This window comes from Aegilops tauschii, chromosome 7 (genome assembly GCF_002575655.3).
Source record: "Aegilops tauschii subsp. strangulata cultivar AL8/78 chromosome 7, Aet v6.0, whole genome shotgun sequence".
Lineage (NCBI taxonomy): Eukaryota > Viridiplantae > Streptophyta > Magnoliopsida > Poales > Poaceae > Aegilops > Aegilops tauschii.
Genome location: NC_053041.3, coordinates 467,936,337 through 467,961,035, shown reverse-complemented (window position 1 = coordinate 467,961,035; position 24,699 = coordinate 467,936,337). Strand labels below are relative to the sequence as shown.

At 48.1% G+C, this 24,699-nt stretch overlaps 2 protein-coding genes across 2 annotated transcripts; one reads left to right on the top strand and one right to left on the bottom strand.

Annotated features, from left to right (window-relative positions):
- Positions 1–10,877: 10,877 nt before the first annotated feature.
- Positions 10,878–11,851, bottom strand: LOC109742365 (uncharacterized). Its single transcript, XM_020301454.4, has 3 exons — positions 11,603–11,851; positions 11,297–11,471; positions 10,878–11,198 (listed from the first exon to the last, which is right to left on the bottom strand). Exons 1-3 carry the CDS (start codon positions 11,616–11,618, stop codon positions 11,153–11,155), a joined length of 237 nt encoding a protein of 78 aa, XP_020157043.1. The 5' UTR covers positions 11,619–11,851; the 3' UTR covers positions 10,878–11,152.
- A 682-nt stretch (positions 11,852–12,533) lies between these two features.
- Positions 12,534–13,252, top strand: LOC109742356 (uncharacterized). The gene is made up of 2 exons (XM_020301447.4): positions 12,534–12,853; positions 12,950–13,252. Exons 1-2 carry the CDS (start codon positions 12,657–12,659, stop codon positions 12,993–12,995), a joined length of 243 nt encoding a protein of 80 aa, XP_020157036.1. The 5' UTR covers positions 12,534–12,656; the 3' UTR covers positions 12,996–13,252.
- Positions 13,253–24,699: the final 11,447 nt, after the last annotated feature.

Here is a 24,699-nt window from a genome sequence, read left to right as displayed (position 1 = left end):
TAGCATGGAAGATACTGACCACCCACTGCCGCTCCATGAGCGGTACAGGCACACAAAACAGATGTTTATTTGAATAATTTGAGGTGGCACATGCAAATTTACTTGGAATGGCAGGGCAATACTGTATATAGGTAGGTATGGTGGACACTCATGGAAGAAACTTGGCTCAAGTATTTTGGAAGCACAAGCAGTATTCCCGCTTAGTACAGAAATTTTGTCTAGCAAAAGGTTCTAAACAACAAGCATCACATGTTGGAGGATCCATAACAATATAACTTCGATACAAATATACCCAAACATAACTCATTATATTGTCTTCCTTGTCCAACTTCAACTAATTCTCTCAAGTGAAAATAATTAATGGGTATTCACAATCATAAAAGATGTCCAAGATAATATATTTATATGTGAAAGTTCGCTTCCATATACTAATCATTCATGAATTGCTTGATGACCAATAGCGATTGTCAAACTTCAATAAATTTTACTTTCTAAACCCAATGTGAAGCTCTGTTAGGCATGGAACAAGCATATGAAGCACATATAATTTCATATTTATGATATTCAATTCATTCAATTATCTACTCATAGGATATAAGTGAAGCACAAGAGTAAATGACAAACTACTCCAAAAGATATAAGTGAAGATCAAATGAGTAGTTAAACAATTAAGTAGCTATGTGAGGACTCTATCTCATTCAAGGTTTCAGATCCAAGGATTTATTCAAACAACAAGCAAAGTGAAAATAAAAGGACACACCAAGAATAGCACATCTCATGCGAAGAAGCAAATACTTAGGCTCAGCCGAGACTAACCGATAATTGTTGATGAAGAAAGGTGGGATGCCTACCGGGGCAACCCCGAGCTTAGAGACTTGAGACTTCTTGGAATATTAAATTGAGGTGTCTTGGGCATCCCTAAGAGCATCCCCAGCCGTTCGCCCCCCAGACGCACTTTTCGTAAATATTTTTAAAAATACTTTCGGCCAAAATTCGGCAAACACGACATAGATTCGGAGATATTTAGGCGTTCCATAGTTTTTTTACATATAGAATACATAAAACCTACTAAAAAGAAAAACAAAGCCTGCCGCGCCTGCAGGTCGAAGAACTTCCCCCACGCCTCGTAGTCGTCGTCGTCACCGCCGTTGTCATCCTCCTTCTCCTTCTTCACACGGCCGTCCCTGCTGGACCCCTACCCAGGGTCGCCCTGGCGGACTGGTTTGGCCAGCGGCGGCGCGTCGTCATCGCTGTCCTCGAGCATGATGACGCCTCCCTCGTCGCGGCCACGGCGGCGCGGGGCAATCTCCTCCATTGCGCGGCGCTGGCGCTCCATCTCCAGTCGGGCCCAATCCTCCCGTGCCCACTTCATGACGGCCTTGTCATCGAGCGTGTCATCGTGCTCGCGCTTCACGGCAGCGAGCCCCGGCTCCGTCTTCGGCTTGACGAGGCGGGGGGAGCCGACGAGGAGGCACGGCCGCCCTCGTTGATGACGAGGGTGGCGCCGCGGGTGCGCCGGCCGAGCGGCGTTTCCACGGGCTCGGCCTTGACGCTGACGAGCGCCGGCGACCCGGAGAAGTGGGAGGAGGATCAGGAGGAAGAGGAGGAGGACGACGACCCGCCCAACATTCGCCTCGGCAGCCACGGGCCGCAACTCCGGCGGGGAACCGGGGCCGCCGGGTACTGGAGCGGTGGATCGTTGCCGCCCTCGAGGTACTCGAGGACGGCGTGGAGCGGGCGACCGGGGGCGCCCCACCACAGGCGGCGGCCGTCGCTGTTATTGCGCCCCCTTACCACCGGGGCGTTGTTGATGGAGGCGAGCCACTCCGCCTGCCGGGGTTTGAAGTACGCCGCCCACGACTCGTGGTTGCCGGCGTCGTACTCCGGGAGGGCCCGCTCCTCCTCTAATAGAGAGGCCCGCACACACTCGATCTCGCGCATGGAAGTAGCCAGGGTATTCAACATCGGGCAGCGGGGGGCTGGGAAGTCCCCGGCGCTGAGCCTCCACCGCCTCGGCGCACGCATGTCGTGGGGCACCGGGTAGTTCGCCTCGTGGAGGAGGTGGGATTCCCACTCGTGCAGAGAGCGTCGGTCAAAGCCGTTGGCTGCCGTCGCGTCGCCGGGGAACCATTCACCCATCGGCTGGGCATGCACGCGGTGGCTAGACGGGCAGAGAGGGAAAAAGAGGGCGTCAGCGACGAGAGAGAGGGGAGAGGGTCTGCGGGCGGGTGCGTCCACCGGCGAGGGAGGGGCGTGGCTTTTATAGCGGCTGGGGGCGGCAACGAGTGAACGCGTGGCGGGAGGGGGCACGTCGCAGCACTGCATCGCCCGTGAAGAATCAATGGAAGGCTGACCGGTGGCAGCAATTTCATTGATTCCCCACGGGAAACCGAGGCGATGAGGACGAGGAGGCGCGGGGTCTCTGACTTGGTGGGCCCACCATTCTTTCGCGTAAAAAACGATTGCCCCAGCGCCCCCGGGCGCCCCCAGCACGCCGATTTCGGCATGGGTCCACCGGCGCCAGTTTCGGGCATTACCAACGATAAATGGGCTCCTGGGACGCGTCCAGTCGCAAAGTCGCCGCTTGCCATTTATTTTGCCATTCCTTTGATCCAGAGATGACTGAGATTCCAGAAAGTGGTAGTGGAGCTCGTGTTCCATGGTACCCCCATGAACAGTAAAATGAAAATACTTAAAATTTTAAAAAGTTCTGAAATTTTGTGCCATTGTTTATGACCAAAAATTTTAAGTGCTTGCAAACTTTGGTGCCTATATGACATCTGATGAGCTCAAAAAAAGGTTCTGCTCAACAGTGCACACAAGTTTAAGTACCAACTTTTTTTATTTTCTGTACGGGCTCCTAGAATGTTATTTGGCCACAAAAATTTGCAAGAAATTACAACATTTGGTCACAATCACTCTTACAAAGTTTCAGACTTTTTGGATTTTACTATTTTTTTAGTTTTATTGTTCATCGGAGTAGCATGAAGCTCGAGCTTTAAAAAGTGAAAACCCACACTTCTGAAATTCTGGCATGTCGGAGAGCTGTCGAGGTGGCGATAGAGATGGATTGCAGAAGAGTCCACGTCGAGTTGGACTACAAGTCCGTCGTAGGTATGCTCAATAATCAAGAGAAAAATCTCTCTGTCGCAGGGCCAGTGATAGAAGAAATTAAAGGTATGTTGCGTGCTTAAGAAGACTGGAAGGTGGCTGAGGTCTGGCGGGGATCTTCTTGTGCCACACAACCTTTTCAGTGTGGGTTGGTTTGACGATCGTCTTGGGGCAAAATTTCGTGTTTTGACCCTTTTTGCAAACAAAATCAGGATCTGACCCCCGTTCGAAAATATTTCGGGATCTGACCCTTTTGCCTACCGCCAGGGGGGCTGGCGGTAGGTGTGCATGTCCTACCACCATCCTCTCTGGCGGTAGGGCCTTTCGGCGACTAACGGCCGTTTGAGCTGGCTGACATGGAAAAGGGCCTACCGCCAGACCCTCTGGCGGTAGGGTCCTGTGTGGTGGATAAGGTGGGGAGGGGCTGGATATTTCCTCCCCCTCCTCAACCACTCATTCAGGCCACACCTCTCCACCGAGCTCAACTCTCCCCCCTTCTTTCTTTGAAGCACAAGAGCCTCCCAAATCTCACTCATTTGTTTGAGATTTCTCCGGTGGATTCTTACCATTTTCATCACTCAAGGTGGCTCTCTCATTTCTCCTAATTTTGATTGGTTGATATCTTTGTTTACTTTGCATTTGCTCATTTGATTGCAAACCCTAGCTCATCATTTTGGTGTGGTCAAATCAATTACTATGATCCATTTAGGTTTATGTTTGTGATTTCCTTATGTATGATGTGCTTAGAATTGCTTGTAGAATAGTTTGTGTACCTAGATCTAGTGCTAGTCTTAATGTACATAATTGGGGTTAGGTTAGGCTTAAGAAAGCAATTAAAGCTAAGTTACTTTAATAGCAACTTTTCGAATTGTAGGATGGCACCGTTCGTTTTCTTTGAAACTTTTGCTGAGGCGGCGGCGAACCGTGAACGCGAATTGATTGAGGAAAAGATGAATTTGTGGATCGAAGCCATTGATGCGTTGAATGCGGAGTGTAGGGCCTTTTCATATAATTATTTCAATAAAGACCGTTCCAAAAAAATTATAACAAAAAAGGAGAGGCTGATGAAGAAGCTCAAGACGGCGGAAAAAAATTGTAGGCTTGATCTTGCAATGCAAATTACATTGTGTGTGACAACGGGAGAATATGCTGAGATAGACATGGGCAATCATGGTCAGGTCATTGATTGGTTAGTTTGCCGACCATTCTCGTCGGACGAGAACCGGGCTTCTCGTTGGGCATGGGTCAAAGAAAGAAATGATATTATTTGTTGCAACCCGGGACCGTACGCCGCATAGAATTGCATGAGGCTATGTAATCTTTGTCATTTGGACTGTAATGACATGTACCCTATGCTTGGTCGTCATTTGAACTACTATGACTTGTACCCTTAACATTTGAACTCATTAAGAACTTGGTGTTGTATGTCATATCAAGTAACCAAGTGTTGTACTCTACTGAATTTATTTTATGTTTTGGTTTATGTCATCTTAAACCCGTATATTCATGTAGGATGGACAGTCGATCCATGACTATGAACATAGCGTGTGAGAAGATCATGGCGGAGCGACACCGTTGCTTGAAGAAGGAATGTGAAGCATGGTTGAAGAGTGTGATGAGGCAAATGCGGCCATGAAGGATTTCAGCAAGTATCACTTTATCGAGGAACCTTCTGATGCTAAGAATAAAAAAGCTTTCCGAAAGCTTGTGAAGGAGAAAGAGAGGATGCTTGATGAGCTGCAAGACCGGGAATATGCTTGTAGACACGCTTTGGCAGTTGAGATTGCGTTCACTGCAAGCAAAGAAGAATTCCGTGAGATGGACTTGAGGAAACCCGGCCAGGTCATAGGATGGGCAATCAAATAGGGCGTTTCAAAGAATCCCACTCGTCGTGCTGCATGGGCTTGGTTCCGTAAACGAATGGTGTGTTGGGTCATTGGGCAGGATCCACAGACTTTCAACTGAAGCGTAATCAAGCGCGTGACGATCAAATTGAACGTCTGATAAGTATGAGAAATATGTTACATGTTTAGAAAATGTGTTGTTGAGCATGAGTTATTAGTTTGAACCGATGTCATCCGAACCGGGTCATGTTTTAATAAGTTTGAGCATGTGTTATTCGTGAATGTAATGAACTATGTTGAATTGAGTTATGTATGTGCTTGCGAGATGATCATTCTAATATTTGACAGAATTGGGTATATTATGCTAACATTCGACAAATGGGGCAAAACAGAGGGGAAAAGAGAGAAGGAGGGACCAAACCCTACCGCCACAGGGCCTGGCGGTAGGATGTTGTACCCTACCACGAGACAACGTGGCGGTAGGGGTGTATATCTTCTGTGACGAGAAACGCCAATGCCCTGCCGGTAGGGTTGACCCTACCGCCATTGGCTGTGGCGGTAGGTCAACCCTACCGCCAGGGCGCTGGCGTTTTCCGTCACAGAAGATATACACCCCCTACCGCCACAGCCAATGGCGGTAGGGTACATCATCCTACCGCCAGGCCCTCTGGCGGTAGGGTTTGAGCCTACCGCCAAGGGATTGCTTCTCTTCGTGACAGAAACTTTGCCCCACCTACCGCCATGGGCTCTGGCGGTAGGGTCCAACAACCTACTGCCACAGTATCTGGCGGTAGGCTTAAAAACAGAGTAATCCTCTGTTCTGCCCCTCTTCTCAGCACAACAGTTTATAAATAAAATCATCACATGAATTGCTGACAAATCACAGAAATTGCTGACAAACTAAAGTTCTCACGACACCTTGAAAACATCTCCACACCAAATTCAATACAAATGCAAATTCATTCACGACACATGGCTTCTTGCCTTAATACTACATAGTTCATGATAAATTTGGCATGGCTTCATCCGGTTACATGACGAGTCCACCGAAGCGAAGGCTTTACTGAGTCATACGGGGCCAGTTCCCCTTCTTGTCACGTGCCTCATCCTCCTCTTGTGCCTTGCGAGATTTTGCAAGCTTTCTTGCCCTCTCCTCCTCACGAGCAAGCTTCGCTTGGCGTGCCCTCTCCTCCTCGCGTTGCTTCCGCTCCATCCTCTCTTTCTGACGACGCTCTTCCTCCAAGCCTCTTTGAAACCTTTCTTCGAACAGCCGCTGGCGCCTAAGACAATCTTCTAATTGGTCCTTTTGGATATCTTTTGGCACTTCATGATCTATCCAGCTGAAGTACTTGCATAGAGGAGGCGGTGACTGCATATAAAACGGATGTTAGTGTTGACACACATTAGTAACATGTTACTTCTCTAGCATACCGGTGGAAGGTCATAGGCGTTAGTTGGAAGCGCACGATCGTAAGCATAATTGGGGCAAACAAAATATCTCCTTCCTTCGGTCCATGACTTCTTTCGGTCGGTGGACTCCTTCACCTTGCAAACATCTCCACACCAACATGGCGGAATCTTCACATCTTTCTCCTTCACCTTGTCCAAAGATGTGTCCTTCCACTTGTGTGGCATGTCTTCTTGGTGAGCACACGGTGGCCTCGTCATGGAACTGGATGTTAAGTCTAAATATGAACACATTGACATGTAAAGGGGCAAATATATCAACACATGCATGAACATATTGAAAGTAGTACCATTCACATTATTTCAACCATCCGGATTGAGCAACACGTCGATAGGCCTTCCCCTATCAACCCGACATGTCCTAGAACCACCGGATACATGGCCACGGCCCCCTCCAAGGCTAGTCCTTCCTCCACGGCCACGGCCCCCTCCAAGGCTAGTCCTCCGTCCACATGTTTGACTAGTGCTCATGTTGGTTCTTGGTTTCTTGCATGTCCTAACGTTGTGTCCTGTGTCGTTGCATTCTCCATAATTTTTGTTCTCCGGTGGCTCCATGAAATGACCACTACCAAATTGCTTCATTCCGGTGTATCCAGCTAGATCATCCATGTCACTCCGAAATCTCTTCTTTCTTATTCTTCCCCTCATAGGCACCATGAGTGCGGGATCTGGCAGAATGTCTGGCCCAACATACTCAGGCCATTGTGAGGCATCAAGGAAAGGATTGAACCGAGGCGCCCATGTCAACCTTGTTCGTTCCAATGTGAACTCGTGCAACCGCACCGTTGTGCCATCGGATACGCGCACGTTTCTCGCCCGTGTTGCGGTCATCAAATGCGAGCAAGGCCAATGATACTTGTGTGGCCTCTCACACTGGCACCAACGGTTTTTCAGACGCACCTCGTAAGCAACTCCACCATAAGAACTACCATCCCTTGTTGTCCCACCCGGCTCATCGATTTGATAGATCATTTCTTTTTCATTATATTTGATCACTTGTTGTTTGGCAAACTTGCGTGCTTGATGCAACAACCAATCATGAACCTTTAATGGATAGTCCATCTTTTCGCCAATCCACTTGGCCATGCTTTCAGAATGCTTTAGGAAGTACTCATTGAGCTTGATGAAAGTGTACTTGAGTATTGCGGTCACCGGCAAGGAACGGACACCCTTCAACACATTGTTGAAGCATTCCACCATGTTGCTTGTCATGTCCCCATATCGCATACCTCCTTCATCGTAAGTGCGTGACCACTTTTCTTTATCCGGCTCGTGCCTAAGCAAGAATTCTTTTCCCCCTTTGTTCTTCTCCAAAGCCGTGAGGAGTTTATGATATCGGCTTTTGAATGTGTCGGTGTTGAATGCAACGCAAACAAGGGTAAGGACTTTGCAAAACTCCTTGCTCTTGCATGCCCGATAAAAGTTTGCAACAAAGTGTCTCATGCACCAACGGTGTTGAAGCTTTGGAAGACCGGGAATATCAACGTCTATTGCTTTGAGAATCCCATGATGGCGATCCGATATAATGCATACCTCTCGCTTGCCTATCACCTTGGTTCTCACATGCTCCATGAACCACTCCCAATTATCATCGTGCTCCGAAGGCACCAAGGCAAATGCCACCGGCAACACGTTATCATTTGAAGAGTGGGCCATCGCCACCATCAATGTGCCCTTGTATTTGCTGGTCAAGAATGTACCATCTATAGACAAGACCGGGCGACAATACGTGAATGCCTCAATGCATTGTCCAAAGCTCCAGAAGGCACGACGAAACACTCCGTCAATTGACTCCACCCGATGGCGCATTCCCGGGTTTCGATGAGCAATGGCTGCCAACATCTTGGGAAGAATGTTATATGCGGCCTCATAATCACCATGCAACATCCTAATAGCGTTTGCCTTCGCCATCCATGCCTTCCCATACTTGACCGGGTATCCGAAAAGTTCCTCAATCGAAGACATGAGAAACTTGACCTTCATGGTTGGATCATGTGCTATTTGATGCAACAATTTGTATCCTAGATACTCAGACGTGAGTTGACGGTGTCCTGTGCTTCGGTCGGCCTTGTCCGGGGGTACGCACGTGTGAGTGCCAACATGACTCTTCAAGACCCATTGCCCGGTTTCTTTGATTTTTCTACCGCGGACCATCCATTTGCAACCTTCTTGGTCACATTTGACTGTGTACCAAAGTTTTTGATTTGAATGACTAACAACAAACGGCCTATGGTTCCTAATGGCATAGTCACACAACCATATCTTGAACTCTACCAAAGAACCAAACTTGATGCCTTTCTTCAAATGAGCATTCTCATCCTCATTTTCTGGTCGAGGATCACTGAATTTGGGGCACGGCGTTGGCTCAGACAACCAGAATCTCATCCCACCGTCAACGACAGCATTGTCCGCAAGACTCACATCCCTAAACAACGGCGGCCCTCTCTCCTTGCCGGTAACCTTCTTGTAGATTTCATTTTCTTGCGCAGTCAACCCATCCTCATCCAACTCTTCCTCTGGACCCTCGTCATCCGAGTTATACCCACACATACGGTTATAAGGGAGGGTACGGTCCATGTCTTGTTGCCGCACAATGACATCCAAGTTACCAATTGGATTGTAATGGATCTCTTCATTCTCCGAGTAAGCATCCTCTTGAGCAACAATAGCATCATCATCAACATGACCATTAGCATGTTCTTCAACATGAGGAATAGCATCTTCTTCAACACGAGGAATAGCATCATGACAGAGTACTATGGCGCTAGCATTGATATGATCTTCATTGGGTTGGCTACTTGGTGGTTGGCTAGAACAATTGGGGACATACACCTCGGCACTATCATCATGTATGGGGGAGGATGCATTGCGGTTGAGATCAATTTGCAAAGGAGGAGGAGGATCAACCTTTGTGGCAAAGATCTCAAGAGACTTGTCTTGTGGTGCGTCTACTTTTTCCTTGTACACATTCCAATGCAATTGGGAGGTGATGGGCATACTCTTTAATCCGGACTTTACTCCCAATCCAACATCATACCTCCCAATAAGCTTAACCTCGGCATTTGGGTCATTCCAATGTAAGACGCTTCTCACTTTAACTACAAGATCATCAAAGCTTGGACTTGTGTCAAAAACCATAGCCTCTTCCCCTCATCGTCATTTCCAAGCATAAATGTCGACTTGTCCAAATAATGAACGTTTACGAGCTTATGGATCTAAGAAATTGGAAACAATATAATCAATTCATATATGTCATCCAACCAACACAAATGGACAAATGAACTAAATTTCGCACAAATTGGACAACTAACTACTATTCATACTAAAGTTAACCTAACCATTAACCCTAACCATAACCCCTAACATAACCACTATAACCCTAACCCCCAACATAACCACCAACATAACCCCCAACATAAATACCATAACCCTAACCCTAACACTAACCCCTAACATAACCATAACCCTCATAAATACATCATAAATGCACACAACAAGATCAACACCTAGGGTTTGCAACCAATTGACCAAATGCACACAAAACAAAGATCTCAACCAATCCAAAGGAGGGGAAATGGGAGAGGTACCTTGGGTGATGAAAATGCTCCGGATCCACCGGTGAAATGTCAAGCAAATGGAGTGGATCTAGGGGGGGTTTGTGAGTGGGAGAGAGGGGGGAGAGGAGCTGAGCACGGGGAAGAGGGTGAGTGGGGAAGAAGAGTGGTGGTGGGGCCCACAAACCAGCCCCTCCCCACCTTATCCACCACACATGACCCTACAGCCAGAGGGTCTGGCGGTAGGCTTCAGTACCCTACCACCGGAGCCCCTGGCGGTAGGCCCTTTTCCACGTCAGCCAGCTCAAACGGTCGTCAGTCGCCGTGAAAGGCCCTACCGCCAGAGAGGATGGCGGTAGGACGTGCACACCTACCGCCAGCCCCCCTGGCGGTAGGCAAAAGGGTCAGATCCCGAAATATTTTTGAACGGGGGTCAGATCCTGATTTTGTTTGCAAAAAGGGTCAAAACACGAAATTTTGCCTCGTCTTGGACAAAGTCGGAGTCGTTTCTCAGAGATTGGGATGGCGATGACGCCTTTAGGCGATAAGTGATGACGATGTCGTCGTTGTATTGTCTCGACGAGGCCCCTGTGGAGCGGCGTGTGTGGGTATTTTATGTGTGCCGCTCAGCGGTCTGTGATGGTTTTGGCCCAGTTTTTCACTAATTAACTGGGCAACTCTCTTCTCCTTAGTTAATGGATGAGGCAAATATTTTGCTTCCGTTTCAAAAGAAAAAAAGTTTCTTGGGTGAGAAGGACAAAATGTTGGCCCTCATAGGTTAGCTAAAGTAGATGTGGGCGATGAACTTTGCAAGGTGGTTAAATGTGCCACCAGGTTGTATTTTGGAAGTGGTCTCGGACGAGATTCCTGAACTTCATTCAATAAATGCGGCAAGTTATCCTAAAAGAAAACACCAAGAAAATATACATTCCATAAGGCCATCAGATCAATCTCACATATCTATCTATCATACACAGGAACTTGTTAAAAAAAATATCACACACAAGAAATCTTGTTCTGCCTCTCCAAAAAAAACAAAAAAAAGATCTTGTTCTGGGACTAGTACTCAACACATCAACCACGTTTTAAAAAGAAGCAAAAAAAGTATGAAGATACTCTATATAATCTATCTGCCACGCCTGATCGTGCCGGTGGAACAACATGGGACGAAGTCGATCAGAAGCAGGCGTCGAGGAGGCAGCAGCAGCACAGCGCCGCGCAGCTGCAACAACACAAGAAGCAGACGATCATTATCAGCTCGTTAGAAATGAGGCTACGGAGACGAGTGAGAATCCAGAACAAGGGAGACAAATTACGTACCATCCTTTCAAGAAGCCATCGCCGCCGTGGCCGTGTCCGCCGCGGCTGGTGGTGTCGGCGCCGGCAGGAGGGTACTGTTGGTCCTGCTGGTACATAGCCGGCGGCGGCGCGACGTAGGCCTGCTGGTGGTGGCCCGGCGGAGGGTACGCTGCTGCAGTGCCCGGTGGCGGGTAGCCTGCGTAACCGGAAGAAACAGAACGGTACACTCAGAATTCATTCAAGAACCAAACAATCTAGCTGGTGTTTTCTACGTACTGACCGTGGCAAAAGACGTGAAACCGCAAAGAAAATGGAACTGGTACGTACCCTGCTGGTAGCTCATGATCGAGTCGCAGGAAGAGGTAGCAAAAGCCCTGCAGAACAATGCTCTGTTCCTCTTAGTTCTGACGCAATTAACGGAGACCAATGAAGAACAGGAGATGAGGAGGAGGACGAACTTGCTAGTGACTGGACAGAACGGGATGGAGTGGAAACTGCATCATTCGATTTGTCTACTTATACAGAGAAGAGATGCATGCGCGCACGCGGCATCCCGGTCGGTTTGCTTAGACGCGTCGTCTTGCCTGCTTGAGACAGTCAGACAGACACTGGTCGACGGATCCCTTAAACTGGAATAAAGTCCACGCGGCAATGGCGCGGCGTCTCTCTCGTGGGTCGGTGGCCGCAGCCTGCAGGTGACGGTTCCATCCTTCCTTCCTCGCTGAAATTATCTGCGGCGAAGATTCCTCGTCGACGAGGGCCGGCCGGATAGGCTCGCATTGGTCAAATTAAATCGCGAATCCGTAGCTGGTCAACTGCATCCAGAGCAGAGGAGATGCCACGCGGGGACGAATCGATGCATGCCACGACGGAGGAGTACGTATAGTCCAACACGGTTGAGCCGCCGGCATAATTACACGCGCTGGTCAGCGATTAGCAGAGACGACGTCGTGGCGTCTTGGATTTCTGCTCTAGGTTCATCTGCTTGGTGTGGTGCTGGTGCACCAGCCGGGACCTCTCAGTTGGACCAATGGCGGTCAACCACGCACGAGACCCACCGTCCAACGGAACCATGACCACGCCCGAGGCGGCATGCAAGCGCAACACCTGAAAGCGCGTCGTCCGTGGCACGGTGGCATGGCAGGCAGGGCAGTTCAGCTGTCTTCATACTGGTTTCCTTTCGCTTTCTCTTCTTCTCCCCCCAGGTCGACCGACGCGGGTAAGCAACCGTGTGTGTGCAGCTCCTATAAAGGCAGACGCCCGGCAATGCAGTCTTCATAATCCTACCCATTCCCTTCATCTTCATAGCAGCAAAGCCTCTTTTCCTCATCCTCCTCTACTGTTCTTGATCGCTTCAGGAAGACACACCAGTAATCCCATCATGAGCTACCAGCAGCAGGGCGCCAGCGCCACGGCCTACCCTCCGCCGGGCCAGCAGCAGCAGCAGGCCTACGTAGCGCCGCCGCCGGCCGGCTACCCGCAGCGGGACCAGCAGTATCCTGACGCCGGCGGCGCCGACACCACCACGAGCCGCGGCGGCCATGGGCACCACCACGGCGGCGGCTTCTGGAGAGGCTGGTAAGTCTCTGCTAATCGCATCCTTCCCGTGGATGGCCTTGTTCATGAATCATGATGATGCTTAACTATGTTTGTCTGCTTCTTGTGTTGTTGCAGCTGCGCGGCGCTGTGCTGCTGCTGCCTCCTCGACGCCTGCTTCTGATCAAGCCAATTTTATCCGCCGCGCTCAGTTACGATACGTGGTCTGACGAGTGCTCCTGCTGTTCATCACGGTTCATGTGGAGTCCGGACGTCATGTACTAGTTGTTTGTTTTCCTTTTTCGCTTGGTTGGTTACACTTTTGTGAGTAATACTATTTGTTGGTTGCGCAGCACCATTTCTGTGTAGTGTATCATGGTGATGTTGCTCGATCTCTTGTACATTGATTATGTCTATATATAAACATGGTTCGTAGTAGTATCACTGTGCAACAATCGCTTCACCTCTTCAATTCGTATATGATTTGCTCATGGAGTCATAACCCAGCTCGCTACGGAGGGTGGATACAATTATTGCGTAACAAATATTTACACTCAGAGATGTTGTCTCAAGTCACTACGGAACCGTTTGATTCACCCTTTTGAATGGGTTTGATAAAAACTAGGGTTGCTTTTTTTTAATAAGAAGAGGTTTCATATTAGTGATGGCCGAACAACTATGTTCCGAGAGGATACTTGACTTGAGACATGCCCCTGGCTTTACAGTATCTTTCTTTGTACAATCTTGTCCAGCTCTAGAAAGACTATGCGAGCACTAAATTAGGGCCAAAACCATTGAATATCCAGTCCAGGAGAGCTCTGAGGAGAGCTCTGAACACGGATAAGTGGATTGTGTGGGTGTATTTAGTTCGATGGTTGATACATTTAAACCTCACTAATGTCTCAGACACATTCCGTCAGAAGTTGATCTCGGGTTTTCAGGATCAAATCTATGTACATGATTTAATCAACTTTAAACAAGTCTCCCGTTTACAACACACTTACAAAATAAGTACCACCCAAAATTAAAATTTTCATGTGGATTGTTCATAGGGGAGTTATTCTTACTAAAGACAATATAACGAAATGTAAATGGCATGGCAATAAACAATGCTGCTTATGTGATCACACGAAAACATCACACCATTTTCTTATTGCATGTCCATTTGTCACTCTATTATGGCGCACGATTCATGTTCAATTTACCTCCACCCACCAGTATTACTAATATATTTGGTAACTAGTTGAGGGGGGTTGAAGCCAAAACTAAAGCAGGGACCCGTATTACAAACAGCATTACTAATGGCAGTATTATAAGGTCGTCACAAACAGTTGTTTTGAAAAAATTGTGCGTGCCTGCCCTACTAATCGAAGATGATTCCCGTATTACAAACAACATTACTAATGTTAGTATTATAAGGTCGTGGCAAACAGTTGTTTTGAAAAAATTGTGCGTGGTTGCCCTACTAATCGAAGATGATTCCCGCATAGCTACACTTGTAGGATGGTACAGTCATTGTTGTCATTTTACGTTTGGTCAGTGATGGAACACCCCCCCCCCCCAACCCATGTGACCACACGGTTCCAAAATTGTCTGCAATTGGGCGCAAAAACCGTGTGAATAGTGGTGGGGTGTAGTAGTGCCTATAGTGTCGCCCCAATCGCCCGAAGCCACCACGAGCAAGCCCCACCATGCCATTTCCTTCATCATGCCATCGCCACCATGAGAGTGGCCACCAGTCTATATCGCCACTAATCCGCAACCCACGCCCCCCGTCGCCGCCTCCAGCTGCCTGATCTGCCACCAAAGCCGCCGCATGCATGCCCATTCCCTGCCGCCGTGTCGTCAAACACCAGTAGCTGTTCCATGGCCGCCACGACCGGGTCAGCTCCCCGAGCAGCAGCCATGACCCCCATGGCGCCGAAGGGCCGGATTTGGGCAGAGCCCAGCTGACCGCCTCCACCACAGGTAGAATCCGTGATGTGTTCTGCCCAAGTGTCGTTGCGCCCCGGACCAATGCCGAGCCACCACACGGGATTGTCAACCCCACACCGAGCCCCACCATGCAGGGAAGAGAGAGGGCCCCGCCACCGCCAGCACCGACCGGGCTTTGCCTGACGATGACGAGGGGAGGGGAGAGGGAACATGGTCTCGGAGGCTAGGGTTTGTCCCCTCGTTCTCTCATGGGAACGATGCGGGGGGAGGGTCTTCCAATTCCGTGCACCCCTTTTTTTTAACCTTTATTCATGCATATTCTATCGGCACACAGCTGAGAGGAAAATGTTGCTTTTCTAGTGTCGATAAGCGGCGACATTTCATGCCACACATTCTAGAGATGATAAAAGATGGGACGTACAATGAGTTGCCTCTTAATCTGATGTCTAGTAACTAGATATTCCTATAAATGTGGTGAGAGATTTGTTGCTAAAATATCATCTCTTAATTAAGAGAAGGCAAAGCCTTTTTTTCTATTTTTTCCACCTCATCATTTATCCTGGTACAGTTAAGATATCCCTTTGTACATGCCCTAAGGGTGTCTTTACCTATTCATGGCGAGGGGAATGGCGAATCTACCTCTCAAATGGATGGCCTACTTTCCTACATGTTCATGTTTTTTTCTCCGTTTTTTCTTTGTTCTATCCTTTCCCTTTTAATTGTGATTTTTCTAGTTTCATTTTCTCCATCCCGCTTTCAGAGGTTTTCGTCGGGTTTTATTTTCTCATGCTTCCATTTCTTCATTCTCTTTTTTTGTTTTACAATTCATGAACATTATTTAAAATCATTGAATTTTTTTATTATTCTAAACATCTTTCATATATCAATGTTCTTTTAAATCCATGAACATTTTTTAAATCCTTGACATTTTTAAAAAAGTTTCCAAATATTTTATAATTCACACACTTCTAAAAATTCTTGTATTTTCAAAATTCATGAATATATTTTCAAAATTCATGAAACCTTTTAGAAAATTAGCACTATTTAAAATTCACTAATATAGTTGTTTTAAAAATTCGTGAACAATTTTTAAATTCAGAAAAATTCTTGTAAATTCATGAAGATATTTTAAATACGTGAATTTTTTAAAAATCACAAAAATAAGTAAATATGTGAGCATTTAATAAATTTGGGGAACCTATCTTTAATTCGTCAACATTATAAAACTAAAACAGCCAAATTTCATAAATTCACTAATATAGTGTTTTTTTGTGGAGTACATTTGGAGATGGGCCGCCAGCCGAAGGCGTGTTTTAGGGAGAATTCGAAGAATAAGAGGACACGGGCCTGCCTGCCTGCCTGTTTATCGCGAGGGAGGGAGAGAGGCGGAGAGTCTAGAAACCCCCGGCGGATTTCTTTGTGGAAACAACCGGATCTGAATCGAAATCCCGATCAATCCGATTCGTTCTGTGTTTCCCTTCTTCGCTACAAAATCAGACCCCGGCCCCTATTGGATTCCTAAATTAAGGGGCCTCCTATCGACAGTCGATTGAGCTGGTGGGGTGGTCCATGGTGATCAGTCGGCCGCTGCGTATCGCTTGCTGCGTCACGCTGGCGTTCGCGACGTACAAGCTCAACAAGGCGCACGAGGAGAGGCTGATGAGGGAGGCCGAGGAGCGGGAGGAGCGCTGGCTGATGAGGGAGGCCGAGGAGCGGGAGGAGCGCTGGCGCCAGCTTCATCTTGCAGGCGGCCATCTTCCAGGCGTCGCCAAGGAAGAGAAGAAGATGGATCACGGTACTCGCTAGGACCTAGGAGAGGCGTGAAGGACTGCCAAACTCTCTCCTTTTTTTAACATAGTTGCTTGCTGTCAATTCTCTGCTTGCACTGCAGTAATAATAGTATGTTCGCGTTTCCTTTAAGAATTTGTAATCCGTCGCTTACGCCATGTATCCTGACTGAAGAATTCGGAAGAGACGATAGAGCATCTTTAATCGGACTAGGCTAATTTTGATTCTCTTAGAGCATCTCCAACAGCGACGTCAAAAAGACGCGCGTACGCGGTAAACGGCCATTTTAGCACGCGCGGGATTTTTTCACACGTTCCAGCGGAGGTGGGAAACTAGCGCGCGAGGGAAACGATTGCGCGCGCGGGAGAAATCTGGCGGTCGCGCACTAGATTTGGCGCACCGCTTCCGGCGCGCTTATAAATTGCGGCGCTCGCCACACGGCCTCCCATCGCTATCCACACTACCACGCGCATTCTCCCTGCTTCCTCTGCTTCCTCCGTCGCTGGAGCTCCTCACGCGCGCTAAAGCTTATAGCGGCCGCTGGAGCCAGCGCTCTGCGCCGCGCAAAAACAGGCGTCTGGCGCGCTGCATATGCTTTTTTAACGCGCTGCGCGTTAGGCGGCTGTTGGAGATGCTTTTACGTCCATGGACAAGTTCATCGAGAGTAGGACCTGCCCCCATTTGCCTGTCGGGTAACCTTGCCTCTTACTTTTTAACATAGTATAGACTCATACATACACACATGCGCTCATCCTTATGAACCCACACATACTCTATTTTTATGAGCATCTTTGAGAGACAGATTGAGCCGGCACATCATCTTGAGATTGGCGAAGTTGTCACAGGCGTTTTCGTAGTCGACGGACCGTCTCCAACCCTTAATCACGCAAACTATAATTACAAAGTACATTCCACTCATAAATTGCAAACTACCCCCTTTTCTTTAACTTGATATAAAAATGTCTTATATTAAATTACGGAGGAGTATTTCATAGATTAGAACGAGATACAACTATTTAAAAAAAATAAAGTTTGCAAATCTATCTACTCATCCGACGAGATCGGGGTGACCCCCTCGCCGGAGAAGCCGGTCTTATGGTCACTGCGGCGGGAGGCATCTCGTCCTCATCTGCAAAGGTCTCGTCTTGCTCTCTGTGACGCCTCCGATTCGACCGTACACTAATCGTAGACGTAAATGTGTATGATCAAGATCAGGGACTCACGGGAAGATATCACAACACAACTCTAGACACAAATCAAAATACAAGATTCATATTACTAGCCAGGGGCCTCGAGGCCTCGAATATAGAAGTTCAAATACACAAGAGTCGGCGGAAGCAACAATATCTGAGTACAGACATAAGTTAAACAAGACTGCCTTAAGAAGGCAAACACAAAAGCAACAATGATCGAAGAGCCATGGCCTCCTGCCTGGGACCTCCTAACTACTCTTGGTCGTCGGCGGTCTCCACGTAGTAGTAGGCATCCTCCGGGTAGTAGTAGATGTCGGCAGTGGCATCAGGCTCCTGGGATCCACCATCTGGTTGCAACAACCAGAAAGAAGGAAGAAGGGGGAAAAGGGGTAGCAAAGCAACCGTGTGTACTCATCCAAAGTACTCGCAAGCATCAGATCTATACTAAGTATGCATTGATATCAAATGGAAGGGTTGTATCTGTGGACTGAACTACAGAATGCCAGAATAGAAGGGAAGACCTAGCCTATCGAAGACTAGCATCTTCAAGAAGCTCCAAGCATCTTGCAGCATTCAGAAGAGTATAGAATAGCAGTTTATATTTAACAAACATGTTGTAGTATTAACGCCCAGAGATCCTTCCTCGACTCCCTGCGAGAAAGCAATCCCGGAGCCACATATCCATCATAAGTATCAAATATCCATTTCTAGTTATATAAGATCAGGATACAAGTCCGAAAGCCCGTTACCGTGGACATGGCTATTAATAGATAATCTTCCCTGCAGGGGTGCACCACGTTACCCAACACGCTTGATTACTCTGGACGGACACACTTTTCTGAGTCAATGCCCGGCCTCGGAAGATCAACATGTCGCAGCCCTACCTAGGCTCAGCAGAGAGGTCCCCGCCGGTCTACATTCTAAGCGCTCCCGGGGTCTTGGGCCCATCACCCGTTGCACTCCGGGTCATCGCGCGCGGGGTGAATACCAAGCCTCGGATGGCCAGCACGATCCGACCGTGCCGCAATGCTGAACTGGACGCCAGACAAAGCTTCAGCTGATACTGCGACGCCGAGGCCCATAACTATTCCCACGTGGTGGTTAGTGTGTAAAGGCCAAAGGCCAACTCAGAACAAATACCCAAACCTGTTAGTGCATTGGGGGCTCGCGGAGACGAGCAGAGACTCGCGATAATGTGACCCCGTCGCCCCGTCTCGTGGACTTACGACAAGGGCCCAAAATGCCCGGCCGTGCCTCGTAGAAAACTCGCGGGTGCTCTACAGTCCCGCCCGACTTTCACATCAACTCGCGGGTACCCCTCAGGGCCGATCCGACTTAAACAAAGGTCTCTAGTAAAGTCTGGGTAACCGTTGTCCAAACATCAAGGGGGGGAACCTGAGGAATCACCCTCGGTGGATTCCACTCGATGTAATCATCAAGGTGAACGTGGGAGGAATGGTGAAGGAGGAATCACCCTCGTTGACCACGACCGAATAGCTACACTACAGAATTATCATCAGGAGTCCGTTAAGAGGTATCACCCTCGGCACTCGATAGTAGCTCTGCAGAGTCGAGCAACAAAAGGGGTGTGATGTGATGTGAGGTGTCGGGCTCTGGTCGTCGATAACGTTGATTGAGTCATCGATGAGGAAGCAAGGGCAACAAGGACAAGGTGGGGTCACTGATGGATCACTAACCAACCTATACTAAGCAGTTTAGGATAAGTAGGTAGGTAACAATACACTATTGCAGGATGCTGCTAATGCGACACTACGATCAGAGGCCCTTCGACGAAAATGTGTGCGATGCAATAATCGCAAACGGTGGTGTAAAAAAACCATTAAAAGGTGCAAAACATTTGCGATGGAGGATGCATCAAACACGGTTCAGATTTTAGTTGTGTGTGCGATGCAGGGCATACGGTTCTGTTCAATTAACTATTTGCGATGATAAGGAACAAAAGAAACGGGCAGCCAGATGAAGGTGTGTGCGATATACAACATATGGTTCACTAGGATGAACTGTGTGTGATTAGGCAACACAATGGAAACGGTTCAACTGAACAAGATGTGTGTGATACGCGGCAAACAGGTCCATAACCAGAAATGTGTGCGAAGACCAATAATAACATAGACGATTGCTGCTAATAAGCCATGTGATTTGCTCTGTCTACAGAAGAATAACATGTATAAGGACTTGATTCCATAAACAGATTGAACATCGAATTACATATGTGGCTAGTACACACATGACCTTTGCACACACGAAAGTACGTTCCAAAATGCCTAGGAAACTCAAATAATGTATAAAAAGGCAAAACGAACCGTGAATAATTTCATATTTTTAGGACGACGCTACTATATATAGTTGCATATTGCCTCTGTAAAATAAATCAAGGCGGGAAAAGACAGCGTATGTCGTTTCGCACACATAGGTGACAAGGTCCCTCTTGGAACCATCAGCCTTTTTGAGAGAAGGTCCGGTTTGTAAGAAGATTGTACCAAAACTTGTCCCAAATTGGACTAATTTTTTACCACAACATGTTGGTGCTATGACATAACACCATGCGCAGTTTCATGATTTTCAGGTGAGTTTTGGATTTACAGTAGTTTTAAAACCAGGTTTCTCAATGTTTACTGTCGAGTCGGGACCGCCCTGGATAGGCTTTTTCCTCGTGGGTCCCAAATGATAAATCCAAATCTTTGACTACCATGCAGCTTTTCCTATTAAGAATTACAGCCCTTGGCGCGCAAGCTAAAAATAAGTTTGTGGGTGCTGGTGGGCACTAAGAACTTGCGGTTTTGTAATGAAAAATATCTCAAGGATCCTGCGAGAGTGATGTTCTTTCCCTATGTTGTGAATGCTTATAATATTTATGTCTTAATTAAAGAAATGGCAAGCCATTGGCCCAGTATGAAAGAAAATATGGGACAAAGCCGAGTTGAAAAGGGCAACAATATGTAGCTCCAGCTAACAAACAGTACAAAAGCACGAGGATTAATTGCTCATCAGGTTTAGACAAAATCCAGATTGAACAGGACAATGACATCTAACTCAACCAAAGTTTTCGGCAGTCACAATCAAATGGATCGGTCTGATCCATAAAATCAAGATCCCCGGCCAGAAATTCTACTGGTCCATGATGACAAGTTGTTGTAAATAGAAGCTGAGCACGATCAGAAGCCCTTAGGTCCACCTGAAACTTCTTTTTATGTTATTCAATACCTGCAGCCGTAAGAAATTTCTTGTTGAAAAACTTAATCCTCACGGACAATAGTGCCCTCGCATTCAACATGAAGAATGTGACAAAGCTAGTGTTTGCATTGTTGGATGCATATCCTTCCAGTCTAACTGTCTTTAAACGAATGTCGTGAGATATGAGAAAATCCCGGTGCTTCTTGAACCATCGATTGGTTATACCTTTTTCTCCATGTGTTAGTGCCTAAATAGATATGAAGATTGAAAACAATTAATGTCTAAAAAATATTATGTTGAAAGAGTGATAGCTGAACAATTAATTATAGTACATTATATATGGGCTTTCAATGTGCGTGAAATCATCACCTTCATATAAAAATTCTCCAGACATGGAAAGCATTGCAGCAAGGCAATAATGATGTTGAGATCAAAATACCACATACTGATATATAAGGTCTTGACAGAATCCACCACCACTTATAGGATGGACAAGCGCTTCATTGAGCATAGAACATAATAGCACTGAAAGTGTACTCCAAGATGATACTTAACTTATGCGCAGAAATGAAAAACGCAAATTACAAAAGTGTACGTGAATAATATACAGTACCTCAATAGGTGTGGATGCAAACACCATCTCGAACCATTCAAACGGATCACTAATTGCACCCAAGGTCTCCAGTTTAGGCGCAGAGACCACAGTTATTTGTGAAGGTTTATAACCACAATCAAGGAGCAACCTTTGAAGTGAAGGGGTGTCTTCGATGATGAGCTCCTGTCCTTCAAAATGAATCCCAATGCTTACAAGGTGAGACGACTTTATTTTGAGACAAGGGATATGGATTCCTAGTCCAAAAACAAGCACCAAACGCTGCAGGGCAGGGCAACTAGAGTGGATGATGCTGTGAAGTGAGGCCACCGACAGATCAACCAACACAACATATGTCATTCCCTTTGTCATCGGTATGTTACTTGCCCGAGATTCGATCGTCAGTATCCTCATACCTAGTTCAATCTCGTTACCGGCAAGTCTATTTACTCGTTCCGTAATGCATCATCCCGTAACTAACTCATTAGTCACATTGCTTGCAAGGCTCATCATGATGTGCATTACCGAGAGGGCCCAGAGATACCTCTCCGATACTCGGAGTGACAAATCCTAATCTCGATCTATGCCAACCCAACAAACACCTTCAGAGACACCTTTAGAGCATCTTTATAATCACCCAGTTACGTTGTGACGTTTGATAGCACCACAAGGTGTTCCTCCAGTATTCGGGAGTTGCATAATCTCATAGTCAAAGGAATATGTATAAGTCATGAAGAAAGCAATAGCAATAAAACTTAACAGTCATTATGCTAAGCTAACAGATGGGTCTTGTCCATCACATCATTCTCTAATGATGTGATCCCGTTCATCAAATGACAACACATGTCTATGGTTAGGAAACTTAACCATCTTTGATTAACGAGCTAGTCAAGTCGAGGCATACTTGGGACACTTTGTTTGTCTATGTATTCACACATGTATCAAGTTTCCGATTAATGCAATTCTAGAATGAATAATAAACATTTATCATGATATAAGGAAATATAAATAACAACTTTATTATTGTCTCTAGGGCATATTTCCTTCAGGGCCCCTTGGTCAATCGGCCGGGGGGATTTGCGGGCAACGGGCTAATGGGGCGGGCGTGGGCGCCCGTGCCCGTGACCACCAGGGGCAACGGCCATAGCTGCGGGCCGGAGCCGCATGATGAGGTGGCTGGCCAGGGCGGTCACCGGCGGGAGGGGGGGAGCAGGTGAAGGAGTGAGGCGGGGCGGTTGTGGCGCAGGGGCAGCGGGGCCGCGGGAGCCGACGGACGCCGAGGTGGGCGGGAGCGGCAACCAGCGAGGTGGCCGCGGGCGAGCAGTAGGCTCGAGCGGGCGGGCCAGGGCCGGTGTGCAGGGGCGGGGCCACGACGGAGGTGGTCAGCAAGACGGTGGAGGCGGAGAAGGCGCGGCCAGGCGGGAAGCGGCGCGGGGTGCGTGGGGACGCGCTAGACTAGCGGGACGCCGGTGGTAGCGAGCGAGCGAGTGCGGGGCGGTAGCAGCGCAGGTGGGGAGGTTCGGCGGTAGCACGCAGCGGCAGGCAGCACGGGAGCGCGGAAGCCCAGGTAGGAGGCAAAGCAACAGGAAACAGACGCAGCGGAGCAGCAGCAGAGGCCACGGGGCACGCGGGCGGCAGCGGCGAACCGGGCCTGGCCAGGCGAGCAACCGAGGCCCAAGGAAGCAGGCACGGCTTGCTGGCGAGTGCACGGCCAGGAACTGCAGCAGTGAGGTGGAGGTCGAGCGACCATGGCAGACGGGGCTCGGTCTACAGCGAGGAAAGGCCAGTGGTCGAGAACGACTAAAATAGAAGAGGGAAAATACGGCGGTGCTCACTGCGGGGCGGTAGGGGACGGTAGCGTGCTCGGGGTGGGTCAACGGCACAGGAGACAACGGCGTACGGCGTTGGGTCCGAGTTGAAGACGAGGTCGATGGCGGAGCTCGGGGCCGGTCCAGCTTGATCCCATGCACAAGGAGAAGGAAGCAGAGAACGACGGATACGCAAGACCTGCCAGCTCGGCGTGGGGGCGACGGTGGCCGCAAGGTTGATGGCAACAGCGGCGACGGAGGCGTTCGGGAGTGGGCGGATCTGGCGAGGGGAAAGGGGGGATGCAGTGGGGGAGGGAGAGGGGATAAGGGTTCCACGGGGGAGAGAGGGGGGCACTGGGGTTGGTCTTATCCCCACGGCGAGGCCGGCGAGGTGGTCGGGGTCGACCTCGCCCCTATAGCGACACAGAGCAGAGGAACGGGAAGGGAGGGTGCGACCGGTGGGGGGTTAGGTGGGGTTGCTGGGCCTCCAAGGCCCGGGGGCAGTGGGGGCAGTTTCTTTTATTTATTTTCTATGTTTCATTTTTCATTTTTTATGCAATTTCTTTTAGCCAGCAAATCTATTGTGTAATATGTGGGACTTGCCCACATAAATACCTTGCATTAACTAGCACTGCCACAAAAAGTTAGGGAGGCTTTTGAGTTTGTTTGAATTTTTCATAAATGGGAAGGCATTTAAATATGTTGTTCTAGCACTCTTTTAATCAGTTTAGGGCATTAAACCACTTTATAAAAATGTAGTTTCAACATGACAAATATCCAGGGATTATTCGCCGCACTTTGAACATTTGTGTTTGCATGTTTGAGAAATTTGAATTTTGGACTTTAATTTGAATTTGAATGCTTATTTGGATCAAGTGATTTAGCAATAGTAAAAGTGATGACCTGGCATCATTAGCAGGAGATTACTGTAGCTTAATTATCCGGGCGTCACGCTCGCGGGTGAAGATTCTATGGCGGTTTTGTCGTCACCACATGCTCATCCTCGATTGACTTGAGGGTGGTATTGTTGGGGAACGCAGTAATTTCAAAAAAATACCTACGCACACGCAAGATCCATCTAGGTGATGCATAGAAACGAGAGGGGAGAGTGTTTTCTACGTACCCTCGTGGACCGAAAGCGGAAGCGTTATGACAACGCGGTTGATGTAGTCGTACGTCTTCACGATCCGACCGATCCTAGTACCGAAGGTACGGCACCTCCGCGATCTGCACACGTTCAGCTCGGTGACGTCCCACAAAATCTAGATCCAGCTGAGGTCGAGGGAGAGTTTCGTCAACACGACGGCATGATGACGGTGATGATGAAGCTACCGGCGCAGGGTTTCGCCTAAGCACTGCAACGATATGACCGAGGTG